This window comes from Nycticebus coucang, chromosome 5 (assembly GCF_027406575.1).
Source record: "Nycticebus coucang isolate mNycCou1 chromosome 5, mNycCou1.pri, whole genome shotgun sequence".
NCBI lineage: Eukaryota > Metazoa > Chordata > Mammalia > Primates > Lorisidae > Nycticebus > Nycticebus coucang.
Genome location: NC_069784.1, coordinates 98286077 through 98305585, shown reverse-complemented (window position 1 = coordinate 98305585; position 19509 = coordinate 98286077). Strand labels below are relative to the sequence as shown.

The following is a 19509-nucleotide window of genomic DNA, read 5'->3' as shown; positions in this document are numbered from 1 at the left end:
TGTTTAAAGTAGAAACTTTGATTAATTAGAGATATACATTGAGTGAAATAACACATCTGAAAATTTTCTCATATTCATGTGGAGGGCAGGGAGAGAGGTCAAGGAATAAATAGATCAAAGCAAGACTGGAAAGTGTTTATAATTGGTGATTCAGTATCCTATTCCAACTACTTTTGATTGTTGATTTTTGTTATTTGCTTAAAAAAAAAATTAGAAGACATAATTTAAAATGTGATGCTCTGGAGCCAGACAGCCTGGGTTGAGTCCACCTCTTACTAGCTGTGTCCAAGTTATCTCTGTAAGATTTACCTGTATTTCCTTATTTGTAAAAATTGAATAATAATATACCTTCATAGTGTTATTGTAAGAATGAATTAATGCATTTAAAATACTTAACAGTGGCACCTGGTACATCATAAGCATTTGTTAAGTTCTTATGTATTATTACTCATCTGTTATTACCACTATAATTGTTTCAGGCTTTGAGACTGGGGAACTAAGTTCTGTTATTGAGGAGGGGAATGTGTCAGAAAGAGGTAGGAATAGAGAAATTTAGGGTAATGGTTAATTGCAGAAAATTGAGAAGACTTAAACATATATGGGCATGACCCTATGGAGTCTATAATCTTTTAAGTGTATAGCTTAGTTGGTTTCCCCCGTTTATATATTTTTCCATCCCCTTTGGAACTATTCTTATTACTAGATACCTGAACATGGGTGGAAACAGGAACATGTCTAAAATAAGCTGGGGGAAGACTGAAAGGGCGCCAATTTTTGTGACAAGAGCAGCCTTTTTGATAGTGCTTTATGAAATCAAGATTATATCATGTTGGGATTACTTTTAGGTATCATCTTTTAGTCCTACAGGTGCTCATATAATTGCTCGGTTTTCGAAAAAACTACTTGATGAAGATATTTCTATTTTTCCTGGATCAGAAATGTTGCCTGTGGTTAAAGGAGCTTTTATTTCTGTGTGTCGTCAAATATATAGTACATGCGAAGGCTTGCAGGTGTTAATTCCTTATAATTTGCATGAATCTATAGCAAAGGCATGGAAGAAGGTATGTATTTTCAAGCTTCCTTTTTCCTTCCTACAAATCTTTCTTCAAATGTAGTTACCATTGTAGTTTTATATTATGGAAATATACATATTGTATTAGTATAAATATGACTAGCATCACAGTTGTCTAAAAGTGTCTTCATATGGCACAGGATGACTTCAGTAATTCCTATCACAGTGGGAAAAAGTTCTAAGACTTAACTAGGTACTACAAAGTCTTTCCTTCTGGTAAGAGAGGCTTTAGATGAATTATCCTTTTATAAACTAACACCCTCCTTTGGAAGTTATTTTTGAAAAAATTTTAAGGACAGCTGGGTTTTTATTATGGATACTGGAGAACATAAGGTAGCCAATAGCTGTGTAGAGTATATGTCAGTGTCCTATAAGTCTCCCCGCCCCATTTTAAATGGTTTATTTATGAAATTCTGTACATCATATTAACAACCAAATATTTTAAATTTTGAAGATAACTTAATCTTGATTTTATTACATTAGGATAATAATTTACTAGAAAGGATCTTATGAATAATGCTATCAATTAAAAAAATAATAATGTAAATAACTTATTATTTTTTAGACCAGTTTGCTATCAGAAAGAATTCCTACTCCGGTAGAGGGTTCTGATTCTGTTTCTTCATTAACCCAGGAATCTCAAAACATGTAAGTACAATTGGCTAGACATCTATTTATCTCATTTGCTGAAATACTTTTAAAACTGTCGAAATGTCGTAGAATAATACAGCAAAAATGTTTCATAGGAATGTAAGTATATACATACAGGTTGAAGGAAAATTAAAGTCTGGAAAAACTGTACAGATCATATGATACTTGTAACCGTTAAAAAATTTAGCAAGATTCATTATACCTGCTTAATTCTGTATTTAAATTTTGGATTTGTAAAACTGATATATTATAGTGTTTACAGGAAATTTGGAGGATCATCAAATTGGAAAGCGAAATGGAGAGTTCAAAAGAAATAAGATGTTTTCAAGTGTCAATTTTAAGTCCATTTGTACTTAAAATATGTTTTTTCAAAATACAGTGGGTATACATTTTAATTAGGTTTGGCATTGAAAAGTTATTTAAATCATTGTTGCTATCAAATTTTAATTTAAACCTCTCTGTGTTTCTTTGAATCTCAATTATTATATTAAATTATTATATATAATATATTAAATTGTATATATTAACGCTTGGTGACATGGTCCTGGATTCTCTTCTTGTATATTTGAATGTTGCTATAGTATATATATTATATATTAAATTAACGCTTGGTGACATGGTCCTGAATTATCTTCTTGTATATTTGAATGTTGCTATAGTCTAATTATTAGGCAGAACTTTAAGGGTAATTCTTTGTTAAAGGAATGTTGAGGTTAATTTTTTTTAATTATGAATAGTTTAATATAAAAAACATACAAAAAAACCTCAAAATAAAATCTTGGGCATTTCCTTAATAGTGTAATGGTTCAACAAATAGTTTATTCTCTAAACATTTGCTATAATTTTTTTGTAATATAGCTGTCACACACTTAAATCAAATGCTAGTTTGTTTTTTTTTCTGTTTTGTATGGAGGAAGTGAGAAAAAATATTTCTGCAATTCATTTTGAAGTAAGTTTAGATTGTTTTCTTTTGAAATCCTCCATGATGGTTCCTTACTTTTTCATTCATTTATTTTCTACTAATTTATTCAGGTGTTTATTGGACCAAATGCTCTGCTGAGTTTTGAGCATACTCATAAATTATGGAGTGCATATTATGTAGTATAGAATATGAGTAAATATATGCAATTTGACAATATAGTTTGCTGAATTTATATGATATGGGTTGTAGAGAGTCTGTTACAAGTCATCTTATGTGGGAATCCTTTCCAGAAGTTGTCAAACTAAATGATAAAGAATACATGGATATTAATTGTGTAAAAGGTGGGGGGTAGGAACATTATTAGTATTACATGCTGAAGATATAGTATGCTCAATAGGCTTATTTCTATAAGAAGGACTGTGATTAATGTATTTAACATATTTTACTTGAGAGTATTATTTTTAGCTTGAGAGAGCTGATAAATTTATATCCCACTCATTCCTCCCTGAACCAGTTAACAAAGGTAAGAAGCCAAACAAATCAGAACACCAAATAACATAGTCTTCCTAATTTTGATCTCAGGAATTAGACAGATTTAATCTAGGGAAGCAACGGATTGCCATTGGCTTCCCTGACAGGCACATTTTACTACCATCTAACTAACTAGGTGGCAGAACAGAGCAGACTATGCGCTCCCTGTTGGTAGATGGATCATAATAAGGAAGTAAACTGAAAGAAGCAATGCTTAGCCAAGCAGCTTAGGTCATTCTCCAAATCTTTTTGTTTACTTCTTCTGTGGAAAGAGAAGAGTAGGTGATTGGATAGAGAGAAGTAAACAGTGTTAACTGGGAAATTGCTTCAGATGAACATTTGATGCTAGGGGAAAAGATATTAATGTTTTAGAAAAAGAAGATTTAACAAAATTTTTGTTAAAATAGAACTATTGATTATTATTTTTGTCACCAAAATTATAAATACCTTGTCGAAGGAGTTGAGTATCTTTTGTTCTTTTGCTTTAATTGAGATAGTTGGTATGAAATAGGTGTTATTGGTTTCTTGACTTTTTTTAAAACTCTAGTGTAAAATGATTTGGAACCATTAACTAGACTAACATAGCAGATGCCTGATAACTATTTATTGAATGCATGAATTAATGAATTAATGAATGATATTTCTCTTAGCCCAAGACCCTATTTTCTATGTAGCACCTACAGTAAAATTAAGATTGATATGATAAAGGTAAAATTAAGAGTGAATCTGTTAAAATGAATGAATATTTTTGTGTCTCTGACAAAGTACTGTTAGATATTTTGATCTTACATTTTCAGATAATGTATTGTATCTTGGAAGTTCCCCCTTTTTTCTTTTGTTTATAGGTGCTTACAAAATTGCAGAAAAGATAGATGCTCTAGTTATAGGGGATTGATGTCTTTTATCTTTTAAATCTGGTTTAACATATGCAAGTCCATAAACAAAATTTGCCATATCAAGAGAAGGAAAACCCCAGCGAATCAAAACCCCAATGAAATTTCTGGTTTGTTTGATATCAGACAGTAAGCTGTGTGAGACAACAGTCGGATGACCTTAGAGAAGAAAGTAATCACAGAGCAAACAGAAGATGCCAAGCTTACTCCAGACAAATCATCAAGGGGACTCTGGTGAAACCAGAGGGAATCTTTGATCTACAAAACAGCCTACAGACCCCCCCCAAAAAAAAACACTATAAACTTAATTTCTATGAGAATATTTAACCAACAGTCATATCTAGCTATTCAGGGAATGGTGTTCTTAGAAACTTCCAAAGCAGCATGATTCTCTCTCTAGAAGCTGATTTTTTATGTGTGTATAATTTTACTATTAAAATCTTTAATATCTCTACTGTTATTTTGTCTTTGTTTTGGATTCATTGAGGGTACAAAGAATTAGGTTACACTGACTGCGTATGTTGGATAAAGTCCCTCTTATAACTGTGTTCTGTCCCTAAGAGGTGTGCCATACATCCTGACCCCCCTCTTTCCTCCCCTCTCCCCACTTGCTCATTCCCCTACCCCCCCACCTTATATTAGCCCATCTACTGATCTACTGCCTTCACATTAGAATTGAGTACATTGGATTTTTGCTTCTCCATTCTTGTAATGTTTTACTGAGAAGAACATGTTCCATCTCCATCCATATAAAAGATATAAAGTCTTCACCTTTTTGAAGTTTTTATTTTTTTGAAGTTATTTTTTTTTTGGCCGGGGCCAGGTTCATTCTCGCCGCCTCCAGCATATGGGGCCAGCACCCTACTCCTTTGAGCCACGGGCACCGCCAATTTTTTTTAATTAATTAATTTTTTATTGTTAGGGATTCATTGAGGGTACAAGAAACCAGGTTACACTGCTTGCATTTTTTAGGTAAAGTCCTTCTTACAATCGTGTTAATTAATTAATTTATTTTTAAAATTTTTTTTTTTTGCTGGGGCCGGGTTTGAAGCCACCACCTCCAGTATATGGGGCCAGCACCCTACTCCTTTGACCACACGTGCTGCCCTCTTCATCTTTTTAGTTTTAAGTGAAAAAGCTTTCAGTTTTAGTCCATTCAGTATGATATTAGCTGTGGGTTTGTCATAGATGGCTTCAATAAGATTCAGAAATGTGCTGTTTATGTCTGTATTCTTATGTATTCTAATTAGAAAAAGATGCTGCATTTTATTGAATGTTTTTCTGCATCTATTGAGGGGATCATATGGTCTTTGTTTTTCCTTCTCTTGATATGGAAAATTTTGTTTATGGACTTGCATATGTTAAACCAGGCTTCTATTCCTGGGGTGAAACCGACTTGATCATGATGAATGATTTTTTTAATGTGTTGCTAATACATTATTATACAATAATTTATTGGCTAGGATTTTATTGAGAATTTTTGCATCTATATTCATTAGTGAAATTGGTCTGAATTTCTCCTTTTTAGTTGTGTCTTTTCCTGGTTTTGGTATCAGGGTGATGTTTGCTTCATAGAGTGTGTTGGGGAAGATTCTGTCTTTCTTGATTTTTTGGAAAAATTTCTGCAGCACGGGTATAAGCTCTTCTTTGAAGGTTTGATAGAATTCTAGTGTGAAGCCATCTGGACCAGGGCATTTTTTTTTTTTTTTTTTTTTGGTTGGGAGATTTTTTATTTTTTCTTCAATTTCAATTCTTGAAATAGGTCGTTCAAGAGATCTATTTCTTCTAGTTTAAGTCTAAGGAGAAGGTATGAGTCCAGATATTGATCCATTTCCTCCCCATTGTCAAATTTCTGGGCATACAGTTTTTTGTAGTACTCAGAAAAGATCTCTTATATCTCTGTAGCACCTGTTGTTATTTCACCTTTATCATTTCTGATTGAGGTTATTAGAGATTTTACTTTTCTGTTTTTAGTTAATGTGACCAAAGGGTTATCGAATTTATTTTTTTGAAAAACCAACTTTTTGTTTAATGACAATTAAGGTTATGGGGGGGGGGAAGCAGAAAGAGGGATGGAGGGAGGGGGGTGGGGCCTTGGTGTGTGTTACACTTTATGGGGGCAAGACATGATTGCAAGAGGGACTTTACCTAACAATTGCAATCAGTGTAACCTGGCTTATTGTACCCTCAATGAATCCCCAACAATAAAAAAAAAAAAGAAAAACCAACTTTTTGTTTCATTAATTTTCTGAATGATTCTTTTGTTTTGGATTTCATTAATATCTGATTTAGTTGTGGTTATTTCTTTTCTCCTCCTGGGTTTGAAATTAGATTGTTCTTCTTTTTCCAATTCCAAAAGATGGTTCCTGAGTTTATTGATGCATTCTCTTTCTATTTTTCTAATGTAGGCATCTAATATGATAAATTTCCCCCTTACGACTGCTTTTGCTGTATTCTATAGGTTTTGGTAATTTGTGTCTTCATTGTTGTTATATTTGAAGAATTTAATGATTTCCTCTTTTATCTTTTCCTGAACCCAACTATTCTTCGGCATAAATTTTTTAATTTACAAGTCTTTGTGTGGGATGAACATTTTTATTGGAGTTGAGTTCCACCTTTATTGCCTTGTGGTCTGAGAAGATACCAGGTATAATTTCTTTTCTTTTAATTTTGATGAAGTTTGATTCTTATCCTAGGATGTGGTCTATTTTGAAGTATGTACCATGGCTGATGAGAAAAATGTATATTCTTTAGCTTTGGGATTTCTCTATATATCTGTTAATCCTATTTGTTCTAGGCTCACATTTAAGTCCTTTGTGTAGTTTCTGTTTAGATCATCTGTCCGTTTTTGTCACAGGGGTGTTAAAGTCCCTGACTATTATGGTGTTATGGGATATCATATTTCTCAGACCAATCAAGGTCTATTTTATCAATCTGGGAGCATTTAGGTTGGGTGCATAAATATTTAAAATTGAGATGTCTTCTTGTTGTATTGTTTCTTTGAGCAATATAAAGTGACCATCTTTGTCTTTCTTAACTTTAGTTGCTTTAAAACCACTTGTACCTGAAAATAAGACTGCAACCCTTCCTTTCTTCTGATTTCTATTTGCTTGAAATACTGTGTTCCATCCCTTTACCCTGAATCTTGATTTGCTCTTCAAGGCTAAGTGTGTCAGCTGGAGAGAGCATATAAATAGCTTGTGCTTTTTTATCCAGTCAGCCAGCCTGTGCTACTTGAGTGGTGAATTCAGTCTATGGACATTTATTGAGAGAATTGATACGTGTGGTAGAATTCTATTCATCTTATTTTGTGAGTAGTTGTGTGTAGTTTTATTCTTTGTGCCTTTGTGGAAGCTAATTTTTGATTTTTAGGTATTGGGTGTTTACTTTACTGGTGGTCCATTGTGATGGTCAGTGTTGACAGTAGTCTAGGGAGAGGGCATTTCCTATAGAGCTGGTTTTGTTGTGATGAATTTCCTCAGTGCTTGTATATCTGCAAAAGATTTGATTTCTCCATCGATTTTGAAGCTTAGTTTAGCAGGATACAGAATCAGAATTCTGGGCTGAAAATTGTTTTGTTTAAGAACGTTGAAGGTGGATCACCATGTTCTTCTGGCTTGGAAGATTTCATTTGAAAACTCTGCTGTCATTCTAATGACTCTGCCTCTGTAGTTCAGTTGGCGCTTATTCCTGGATGTGTGCAGAATTTTTTCTTTCATCTTGGCTGTGTTCTGGAAAGGATCTGTATGAGTTGAGGTGATCCAGGATTCGATATCCATCTGAAAGGAGTATGTTGGAATCTTTAGTAAAACTTTGAAAGTTTTCGTTTATGATAATCTCCAGGAGGGCTTCCATTCCTTTGGGACAATCTTCTTCCCCTTCAGGAATGCCTATTATTTGTATTTGAATGCTTCATAGAGTCTTGTAGTTCTCTAAGCTCCTGTTCTGCTCTTTTTCTCCTTTTTTGTCTCTGTAAGTACCTGGGTTAACTCAAAAACTTTATCTTATAATTCTGATGTTCTTTCTCCTCTGTGGTCTAAATTACTTTTGTTTTTTTCTTTTGCTTCTTTACATACCCTCACTGTCTCCTTCATTTCCTTAAGTTCCACCATATTTTTTCTGTATTCTACATATTTCTCATCTGATTTTGGTTTTGTCTTTCTATTTTCTCATCCTTTCCTTTTATTGTCTTTATCATATTTTATTCTCTTTTCCATATTTTAAATTCTCTTTTGGTCAAGTCCGTTAATTCTTTATAGGTTGAGTCTTCTGCAGTAGTTGCTTTATGGTCCCTTGGGGGCATTCCTCTGTTTTGGCTTTTCATGTTGCCCAAACTTTTCTGTTGGTTTCTCTTGTTATGTTCTTTCTTCTTGTTTGCCTCCTTGTCCTTCTTTTTCCGTTTCACTCCCTTCTTTGCTTTAAATTACCTTGTCTCAGAGCTTAGCTCTTGATGTGGCCTCAGCCTGAGCAAAACCAAATAAACAGAAGTCCTTGCTCTTGATGAGAATATGTTGCAATATATTGCTGGGACACCAGGTGGCACTGTGGGTTTTTTTTTTTAGGGGACAGCACAGGCAGCAGCCTCTGTGGTCCTTATTCCAAACTTAGTTGCCTTTGCTGATCACCTGATTGTTTTCTTGGCATTCAGACCTTGTCTGGTTGAGATCTTAAAGCTCTTAAGACTCCTTCAAGGGCAGGTCTCACAGTGCCCCTGACACCAGTTGCTGTGGGATGTGGAGTCCTTCAGCGTGTCCCAAGAGTGGAGTTCCGATCCCAGCAGGCAGAATTAAGACAGTCCTAATGGCTTAAAGGCCTCTGCTAAGACCTACTCATGCCCTTCCCATAATGGCAGCCCCCTGGCAACTAAGATCTTCTCAGTATGGCTGCCTCACCAGCCACCAAACTGATGGCATATCCACTCCAACTGGCATTCAAATCTAGTTGCTGTGTACTTTTCATGTCTGCCCACTTTTCTAAGCTTTCCACTCAACAGGCAACTTTCCCCAACAACTGAAAACTCCATAAAGACTTCCTCCTGTCTGAACCTCTATGGGGGTCCAGGCAGTCCCAGCCAGTTGCACTCACTTGCCTAATTCATCAGATTTTTACTGGTCTGGATCATATGCTGTATCCAACTCACCACCTGCTTGCTCTGCTCCCTGAGCTATGTCTCTGGATAAGGTCCCCATACCAAGTATGGCGGGGTTCTCTTTTTCCCTAGTCGTTCTAGGAGAGCTCAGCTGAATAAGCCTTCTCGTCCACCATTTTGCTCCATCCCTCCAATCCCTACTCTACTTTCTAGAGTAGTAGATTTTGTGTTTTTACCTACTCTCTAAATCTGTATTTTTTTGTATTAGATAAGTTTAATTTTTTCTAATTTTTGTGATACAGATATGTTTGAGACTTACTTTTGTCTTTATTTTGTATTTTCTATTTGTTTATATTCTTTACTTTCTGTTTATTGACTTATCATAGATTGATAAAATTTTCTTTATTTCTATTTTTCCTATTTTCATTGTTTTGTTTTAAAATTATAGTATTTCTATTTTTTAAAGAGTGGTTATTTTTAAGATGTCAACATATATACTTAATACTATACTATACATCTTTTTAAAAAGCAAATACAAAGCAATTCATATTAATTAGGTATTTGTATCATATTTTGAAATGCAGCATGGATTTTAGCACACTTTGACTAGTCATTGATTCTAGAACCTTCCATAATTCTCAGTCTTGTTATGGTTATAATCACTGTTTCTTTTCATCATCAATTTTTACATTTGCTGACATTTACTTTTTAAATTTTGTTTGTTGAAACTTGTGGCCTATTTCTGATGGCCTTACTTCTTTTTTACCTTTATGAAGTACTTTTAAGTTGCCAAACAAGGTTATCCTTTAATTATTCTTTAAACTTTGTGGGTTACAAATTGGCCATATCTTTTTATGTCTTAAGATAACAGTTTTCCCTCCAGGCTACACAGATACTGTCTTCTTCATATATACATTCTACTCTTAAATGGTACTTTACTGAGTATAAATATTTAGGTAGGCAATTACTTCTTATTAATATTTGAAGCTATTACTCCATTGTTATCTGGGATACATGGTTACTGATAAATCTACTGTCAGCATAATGATATTTCTTTTTTAGGTCATATCTATCTTTTTTTATATATTTTTGCTTTTTCTGTGTTATGTGATTTAAATTTATCCTGCTTGGTACTTTGGACCATCTTTTAATTGATAGCCTCAATTTTAGAAAATTCTCAGCATTTTAAAGTTTGTAATTAAAAACAATAATTGTATATATTTAAGGAATACAATGCTTTTCAAGTATTTATCTCATTTTTTTTCTGAAGAAAGTTATTGCCCTTCCTTGTAGAAGTGTTCTAAGAAAAAATATCATCCCTCATAGTAAAATAAATTAGCCTATGAAAATTACAGCGATATAATATGTATTATATGCTTTGAAAGTGAGAAAACAGATTCTTTATAATGAAAAGTATGGATGGTAACAATGGAAAGTTGAGGTTCGGGGACTCCAGGTATAAGCAGAATTATAATAGGAAAATAAAATGAAATGAAGCCATGAATTGGAGAACCTAGGTTTAATAAAAATGCTGACATATACAGTTAATTTTTGATTCAGTGAAGGAAAATTATTGGTATAGCAGATGTAAGAATAAAAAAATTCACTAACAACGAAACCATGCCTTTTATCTAATTTTAAAATATTTGTTGAGTGATTTATAATGAGTATGTACTCTATAGATTTAATTATCAGCAGTATTAAGCTAAGAGATTCTTTACAGTTTTAAGTATACTCAAGAAAGTTCTACCTTTCTTGTATCTGTTTTAGTATGGCTTGGGAAGAGAATTTGTTAGATGATTTACTAAATTTTGCTGCCACCCCCAAAGGATTACTACTTCTTCAAAGAACAGGTGCCATCAATGAATGTGTGACATTTATGTTCAGCCAATATTCAAAAAAATTACAGGTATGAATTACCATCTGCCACAAGCAAAGAGAATTTTTGTTGTACAAGCCATTAAGAACATTATTCTGTTTTCTGTGCGTGAAGAAGATATTAAGTCGTAATTAAAAAGCCATGTAGCATTGTTATATTTAACTTGATTTGTTTTAAGGAAAACATTAGAGATTGGTGTCTATAACTATAAAGAATTGCAAACAACGAGACAGAATTGAAAAATTCAGTCAATCATCTAGGTGTTTCATAAATGTGATCTCAAACATCTTTATATTCTAAAACTAGCCAGAACTTCTAGGAAAAAAAAAAAAAAACCTCTTGGATCTAACGTGTGTGTCAATTTGTCTCATGTTTTAAAATAAACAAAAATGTTTGTGGAGGAATTCTCTTATTCTGCCATTACATAAAATTTATAATATAATTTAGCCTTAAACAGTGAGAAGCCACTAAGTTGTATTCAAATTTTTTTCTGTTTTTTTAAATATTCCTAGAGTTTGGGTTTTTTTTAGGATGTCAGGTATGCTTTTAAAAATGTTTTTCTGGGTTTGGTTTTACTGTTCTTATCATCTTGAAGGAATATGTAGTATACCAATCTCTAAAAACCCCAGTAACTCTATGTATAACATATATCAAACATTAGCATGCTGTGTGTTCTTGCTTTTCATCTGTGTTCCTTATTTATCATGTTAGATCAGTGGACACAAAAAATTTGGCTATGGAGTTTTGTTTACACAAGTAGCATCAACAGCAGCAGGAGCCACAGCACTACAAAACTCAGGTAAGATTTTTCTTTGACTTATTATTATTATTATTTTAAATAAAATGAACAAACCATCTGAAAATTTAACTGGCATGATCAACTATCAAGATACTTACTCTAAAGTTCTATTTACCTTGTTAGATCTCATGTAAAAGAAAGTTCCAAGGTTTTCTTTTAGTCTGCTTCTTTCCTAAAATTCCACTGGGAATGTTTTTTTCTGTGAAATACATGCATTCTTGTTCTGTATCCTTAGAACAATTGTACTTAATGAACTAAACTGAAACATTCTTGATGTTTTTAGAATCCTTCCTTATCTTATAAATCAGAAGGATATCATTCTCTTAGTATAATCAGATCTAACAGGATTACCTAATTCTCAGTTTCAATGGCTGTGTATGCATCAGAATTTATACTCATGGTAGTAATTACACATAATACAGTTTCCTTTTGCCCTTTCTTTCTCTTCCCTACTTGAAAGCATTTGTCACAACACTTAGCTTTCACACTATCTCTGAAGTTGGCAATCAGTATGTGTTCTTTAGTATCAGTTGGATCTGTTAGGAGTTAAAACACTGAGAATTTAGTATGACATATGTTAAGGTTATCTGAGCTTTGAAAAAGATATGATCCCTAATAAAGATGCTTTGATAACATTTTTTAACGCTTAGAGTTGAATGACAGTATCGGTAATCACTATTGAGTCTCTGCTTAAATGAAAATATTTTCATATAGAGTATTTTAAATTATATTTTGACTGAATTAATTTGAATACTTGTATTATAAAAACTGTTTCTTGGCAACAGTTATCCTAAATTGAACCATGTATTTTTCCCTTTTACTGAGAATAAAATCCATTTAGCATAATATTCAGGGCCCATTAATTGAAGCACTTGGAGACGGAATTTAATCTTGTATCTCACCCTTAATCAAGTCTTTTAGCTTTTTGAGCCTCATAGTATCAAACTTTTATAAGAGGGTTAAGTGCAGTTTCTCACAGGACAGAGGAAGGAAGACTACTGCTACTCAAGCTCCCATGGTGTCTTAGGTACTATCTTAGGAACTTCATGCCTATCGTCCTTTTATACTCCATAAAGGCAACTGTGGAATATGGCATCATTATTTCAACTTCAAATGGAGGAACTGGGAATCTAGGAATCCAAGGGATTTTCCCAAGAAATTAGAACTCAGATTTTCTTGATTGTAGAGCCCATGTTTTTTTCTGTTATGTCATAGGACCCTTTCTTCTCTAATATTGTTATTGTGAACTTAATTAATGATTAGATGTTATATTTTTACTCTTTTTCATATGATTTGATTTTTCATAGAAGAATTTAATCAGTTAAATATTCATAACATAGATATCATTCATAGATCTGACTTATGAAAATTTATAGACTATATTTGAGGCAAAAATGTGATATGTAGTATTTTTCCAAACATATGGGATTACAAAGAAAGTAGTAAAGTAAGTATGTTTCCTTATTCCAGTATAACTATCTGGATGTCTGCCCTGCCTCTAGATCTCTCCTTTTCTCCTCCTGGCTTCCCATAAACACATAACCCTTCAGGTTGCCTTACACTGTTGGGCCATTTGAAGAATCAGGTTTAATCCTTACAGTTTTTCAGAAAAACGTACCCAGAAGTTATTGGTACAAAGATAAAAGCTGAGACTCAAAACTCAGTAGTCTTTCAGGGAAGTAGTCTCTATTTAGTTATTACAGAGTATTATGATAATGAATAATATCAATAATGAATAATATTATTAATAATGAATAATATGAATAAAAGTATGTTAACAGTAACAGTTATCATTTCTACCAAGAGTAGAGATTACTTCTTATATAAGACGCAAGTATGTGTCTTCCATCAGAGTAGACCAGTCTTATCAGAGGGATAATCATATCTTTTCCACATAATCCAAATAAATTTTATTCTGTAAATGTGATATAAAATAATCTTTCTTAGGGTTTATTAATGCACTTATAACTGAGTTATGGTCCAATCTGGAATATGGAAGAGATGATGTTAGGGTAACCCACCCCAGATCTACTCCAGTGGATCCTATTGACCGGAGCTGTCAAAAGGTAAGAATTGATTAATCTACATAATAATATACAGATTTGAAAATGTATGTCACAGAATTGACTTCATCTGTACTTCATCTATATTCAGTTACAACCAGCTGCCTTTCTTATGTCTGTTTTTCCCTTCTTTATTCATTTCCAAACTATTATTTTTTATTCACAATGAATCTAGTGAACAATAGAAATACCAATCTTTCTTGGGAATAATATTTTGGAAGGATGCTTTTCCTTTTTAATTTTTTTTATTAGTTTTCTTCCTTCAATAAAAAGTAATAATGCACCAGGCATAGAATGACAAAATAGACAAATTACTGAAATATAAATCAACCAACCAAAATAAAAATCAAAGAAGCCCTTAAGCTTGAATCTAATAGAAAATAGGATTATTGGGCGGTGCATGTGGCTCAGTCGGTAAGGCGCTGGCCCCATATACTGAGGTGGCGGGTTCAAACCCGGCCCCGGCTGAACTGCAACCAAAAAGTAGCTGGGCGTTGTGGCAGGTGCCTGTAGTCCCAGCTACTCGGGAGGCTGAGGCAAGAGAATTGCTTAAGCCCAGGAGTTGGAGGTTGCTGTGAGCTGTGTGATGCCATGGCACTCTACCGAGGGCCATAAAGTGAGACTCTGTCTCTACTAAAAAAAAAAAAAAGAAAAAAAGAAAATAGGATTATTGGCAGAGAGAAGTTGCTATCATTTAGAATAATGTGACAAATATTTTTGAAGTATCTATACTAGGTACTAATATAATTCAATGCCTTTTACATATTTAACATATTCTCCAAATTTCACTAAAATGAAGTGAAGCTGCTTCCTAACTTTGACTTTTTGATAATCTAGGCAATTTTGATTTATAAGATGTCATGAAATTATTTTGAAAAACAAATACATCTCCAACATTTCAGAAATCTCTCTTTCTGGATTGCTGACTAGTTCATTCTTATAGGAAACACTTGCAAACTTTGAAAAAATAATTTAAAAATCAAGTAGTTAAAAGCATTGGAATGACCCAAACTAGGCAGAAGACGGAGGGGAATTAATATATGGATAAAGAGCATGGTATTGCGTGAGATTCTGGATTTAACAGACTTTTACTAAATGGCAAGTGCAGTTGGTGCTCCACAGATAGAAATCCACAATCAGAAAAGCTTGAAGAAGCAGACTACTAAGGTTAGAGTTACACAGCAGCTAGATAATGGAAGGCAAGGGTGGGAGGCTGAAAAGGTAGAGCCATAGGAGATCACTTCAAACTCTATGTATACATTTTGCTTAGATATGTGGCTAAACTTGCAACTGTGCATTTGAACTTCACAGAAGATACCAGAGGCTACACACCACTGGTATCAGAGTTTAGAGTTTAAATTTAGCCAGTATAATTGCTAAATTAAAAATCTGTACTTTTGGGGGGGAATGTGACAGAATCCATAATCTCTACCAAATATGCTCACAATGTGTAGCATACAACCTACATTACTAGACACCTGAAGAATATTCAAGAAAAAATAGGGGTTATGAAATGAAGAAGAATTTTTAAGTGGTTATTATAAGTAGAATATCAAGGAAAATATGCTTAAAATGAATGAACAAATCAGAAATTACAGTAAAGAAATAGAAATGATATTTAAAAAGATAGAAATTCTAGAATTAAAGTGTGTGAAATAAAATTTCTATGTGAGTTTAACAGAATATTTGAACGTGACAGAAGAAATAATCAGTGAACTTGGGACAGGTCAATAGTTGTTAAACAATCTAAGGAACAGAGAATGATTTATAAGACCATGTCAAAAGGTGTAACATGTATATTATTGGTTTGCCAGAAATACATAAGAAAGAAGGGAGTAGAAAAATATTTTACTACATAATTGCTAAAAAACACCAGATTTATTGAAATATTTAAATGTGAAGATAAACAGTAAATCTCAAGAGGGATTATGAAAAGAATGAAAATAAAGGAAATCCACATTAAGGCTCATTATAGACAAAGTGCTAAAAACAAAGTTAGAGAGAAAATCTTAAAAGAAGCCTTATCAAATCTACACATTACATGTAGGAGATTAGCAGAAAAGTTTGCTAATATCTCTTTATAAACAATGGAGCCCAGGAGGCAAAATAACATCTTTAATGTGCTGAAAGGCAAAACAAAAAGAAGCAATCTCCAGAATTCTAAATTCAGAAAAAGTATATTTCAATAATTAAAGAAAGAAATAAACAAAGACTAAGAAATTATTTGTTAGCACAGTGGCATTTCAAAATATGCTAAAGAAGTTCTTCCTGTTAAAAGACAGTAATACCAGATAGATATTTGGATTTTCAGGGTGGAAAGAGGGAATTGCAAATAGATGAGTGAGTGTGAAAGCCTACTTTTTAATTTTAACTTATATTAAATGTATATAAATCCTTAAAACAAAATTATGACATAGTAGGGTTTATATTTACTTAGCGGCATTACATATGATAGCTATTGCATAAAGGACCGGGTGACTGTATAATGATATATGAATCTATCTGGTTACAAGGTTCTCACATCTTACATATGGTGGCACAATGTTAATGCTTAATCTCTAGCAAATATTTCTAATCAAATTTAAAGTTATAGGGATTTTATTCAGTTGCTTTGATTTTGCATTAGAAATGTAGGTATAGACTAAGGATTTTTTTCTTTAAAAACAAAAGAGGATTCTCCTAATTTATGTACTGAAAGATCTAGAAATAACAACTCAGTAGTAACATTCTCAGTGCCTACTTTGTAGGTTCTAAATATTCTTTAAGGATTCCTTTTTTCCTTTGGGATGTAATTTCGTGTTTTTAAATTGTGGAAAACAGTTATGTAGTTTCAATGTAATGAGATATACTAAAAAATTTACTTCCGTTCCAGTCCTGTTTCCTTTATCTTCCCTTTTTCCCTCTATAGCTGTGATATTCAGTATGATAGACAATAACCCTATGTGGCTATGGAAATTCATGTTAATTAAAATTAAAATGAAGAATTCAGTTCTTCAGTTACATTACTCATATCTTAAGTGCTCAATATGACAAGTAGCTAGTAACTACCATATCATACAGTTCAGATTGTATAATATTTTCATCATCAACTAAAGATCTATTGGAAACTACTAAAAATAGTATAAAGAGGTATAGCTAATAGATATATTTTTAAATTCTAAAATAAACTAAGGTGGGAGTGAAGAACAAAGGAATGGAAAATGGATGGGGTAAAAGAAAACAAATAGGAAAATAGTAACTCTAAATGTAACCATATCAATGATTGCACTTAATGCAAATAGACTAAATATTCTGATTAAAACAGATTTTCACAATGAAATAAAAATAGAGTACCCAATATGTGCTGCATTTAAAAATTCATTTTAAAGAAACAGTTAAGCAGAAAATAAATGAATACAGAAATATATACAGAGAAACAGTGCAGAAGACTGGCATGGCCGTGTTCAGTGTCAGATAGACGTAAAGAAAAAGAAATATCAAATTAAAAGAAACATTTCATAATGATATGTGGTCAATATACTAGGAAGTCAAAATAATTAACGTGATCCTAATAACAGAGATTCAAAATATTTGAAGCACTGAAATAGAAATTAAGGAAGAAACTCTAATCTACAATTAGAGTTAAGGATTTTAACCTCTCTTTTAACAATTGAAGAACAGATCAACAGATTATGTGTGAAGAGTTACATGATATAAATGACACTATTAATCACTTGATCTAATTAATATTTTTGGATATTATTCTCAGTGATTATTGAATGCCCATTCTATTCAAAGACATGGCATGCACACAAAGATAAGATTGTACATTCAATGAAGTTCAAGTCATAGTAAACTTACGGTAATTGGCATAATGAAAAATATGTTCTAAAACTGCAATAAAATTAATTAAAACTCAAGAGCCAGAAACTAGGAAAATGATTATCTGGAAATTAAACAACACACTTCTTAATAATATGTAGCTCAAAGAAGAAATCACAAGGAAAATTAGAAAATATTTTAAACTCAATGAAAATGAGAATGCAAGATAATCAAAATTTGTGGATATAGCTGAAGTATTGCAAGAGGGATATTTTGAACTTTAATTTTTATATTAGAAAATAAGAATGATCTAAAATTAATGTCTCAAATTTCTGCTCAAAGAGACTAGAAAAAGAAGAAAAATTATACACAAAACAAATATATGAAAGCAAATAATAAAGATTAGAGTGGGGCTGGGTGCAGTGGCTCACGCCTGTAATCCCAGCACTCAGGGGAGGCCAGGGCGGGTGGATTGCCTGAGCTCATGGGTTCAAAACCAGCCTGAGCTAGAGCGAGACCTGGTCTCTAAAAATAGCCGGGCCTTGTGGTGGGCACCTGTAGTCCCACTTACTTGGGAGACTGAGGCAAGAGAATCTTGAGTCCAAGAGTTTGAGGTTGCTGTGAGCTGTGATGTAGCACTTTAACGAGGGCTGCAAAAAAAAAAAAAAGATTAGAGCAGAAATCAATGACACAGAACAAACTAAAGAAAAGTAAAAAAGGCAAATGTTGGTTCTTTAAACTGATTACTGAACTTGAAAAACCCTCTTTTAGGGTGCCTATTGCCCAGTGGTTAGGGCGCTGGCCACATGCTCTGGGGCTGATGGGTTTGAACCCCACCTGGGCCTGCTAAATAAAAAAAATAGCTTGCTGTTGTGGCAGGCGCCTATAGTCCCAGCTACTAGGGAGGCTGAGGCAAGAGAATCGCTTGAACCCAGGAGTTTGAGGTTGCTGTGAGCTGTGACACCATAGCACTCTACTGAGGGTGACAAAGTGAGATGCTGTCTCAATAAAAAAGAAAAAAAATAAAGAAAACCCTCTCTAAAATGATCAAGAAAATAAGAAAGCCCAAATTACCAAGATCAAGGGTGAAAGAAGGGTATGAATGACGACCCTATAGAAATGAAAGGTTAATCAGTGAATGTTATGATTTGCTTTAGGCAAAATCATAACTAAAATAAAATTGAAAAATTTTCAATAACTAAAATAAAATTGAAAAATTTGTTTAAAAATATGCTTATCAAAACTGAAACAATAAAAAAGGAAAAGCTGAATAGCTTAGGTATCTGTTAAAGAAATTGAATTTTTCATGAAGAACCTTTTCACACACATGAAAAAACCAGATGATTTCACCCATGGATTCTATGAAACACTTTTAGGAGAAAACACCAATTAGACACAAGTTTTTTATAAGAAAAATAGGTAGAAGAAAGATTTTGTAACTTTTGAGGCCATCATAACACTGATAGAAATGAGACATAAACATTGCCAAGGAAAGAGGAGAAAATTACAGATCTATATCCCAATGAGTACAGGCCAAAAGTGTTTAATAAAATATTATACTATCAAACTGAGTCCAGAAATATATAAAAAGATCATTTATTATGATTAAGTGATGTTTATCCTGGGAATGCAGAGTTGACTTAACATACCAAAACAAAAATATCGTTTACCATATTAACAGAATAAAGAGATGATTTTAATAAATGTAGAAACAGCATTTGACAAAATTTTATACTCTTATATGATAAAAACCTCCCAACATTTAATCCTTAGTCTGATAAATACTGTCTTTGAAAAATGTATGTTTTG

At 32.9% G+C, this 19509-nt stretch overlaps 1 protein-coding gene across 1 annotated transcript in view; it reads left to right on the top strand.

Annotated features, from left to right (window-relative positions):
- The window catches only part of TBC1D32 (TBC1 domain family member 32), a 270218-nt gene that overhangs the window by 78024 nt on the left and 172685 nt on the right, over window positions 1-19509 (top strand). The window contains exons 16-20 of the mRNA XM_053592345.1: window positions 860-1061; window positions 1638-1720; window positions 10929-11067; window positions 11749-11836; window positions 13784-13902. Coding sequence (XP_053448320.1) covers window positions 860-1061; window positions 1638-1720; window positions 10929-11067; window positions 11749-11836; window positions 13784-13902 — 631 coding nt within the window. The remainder of the gene's footprint in view (window positions 1-859; window positions 1062-1637; window positions 1721-10928; window positions 11068-11748; window positions 11837-13783; window positions 13903-19509) is intronic.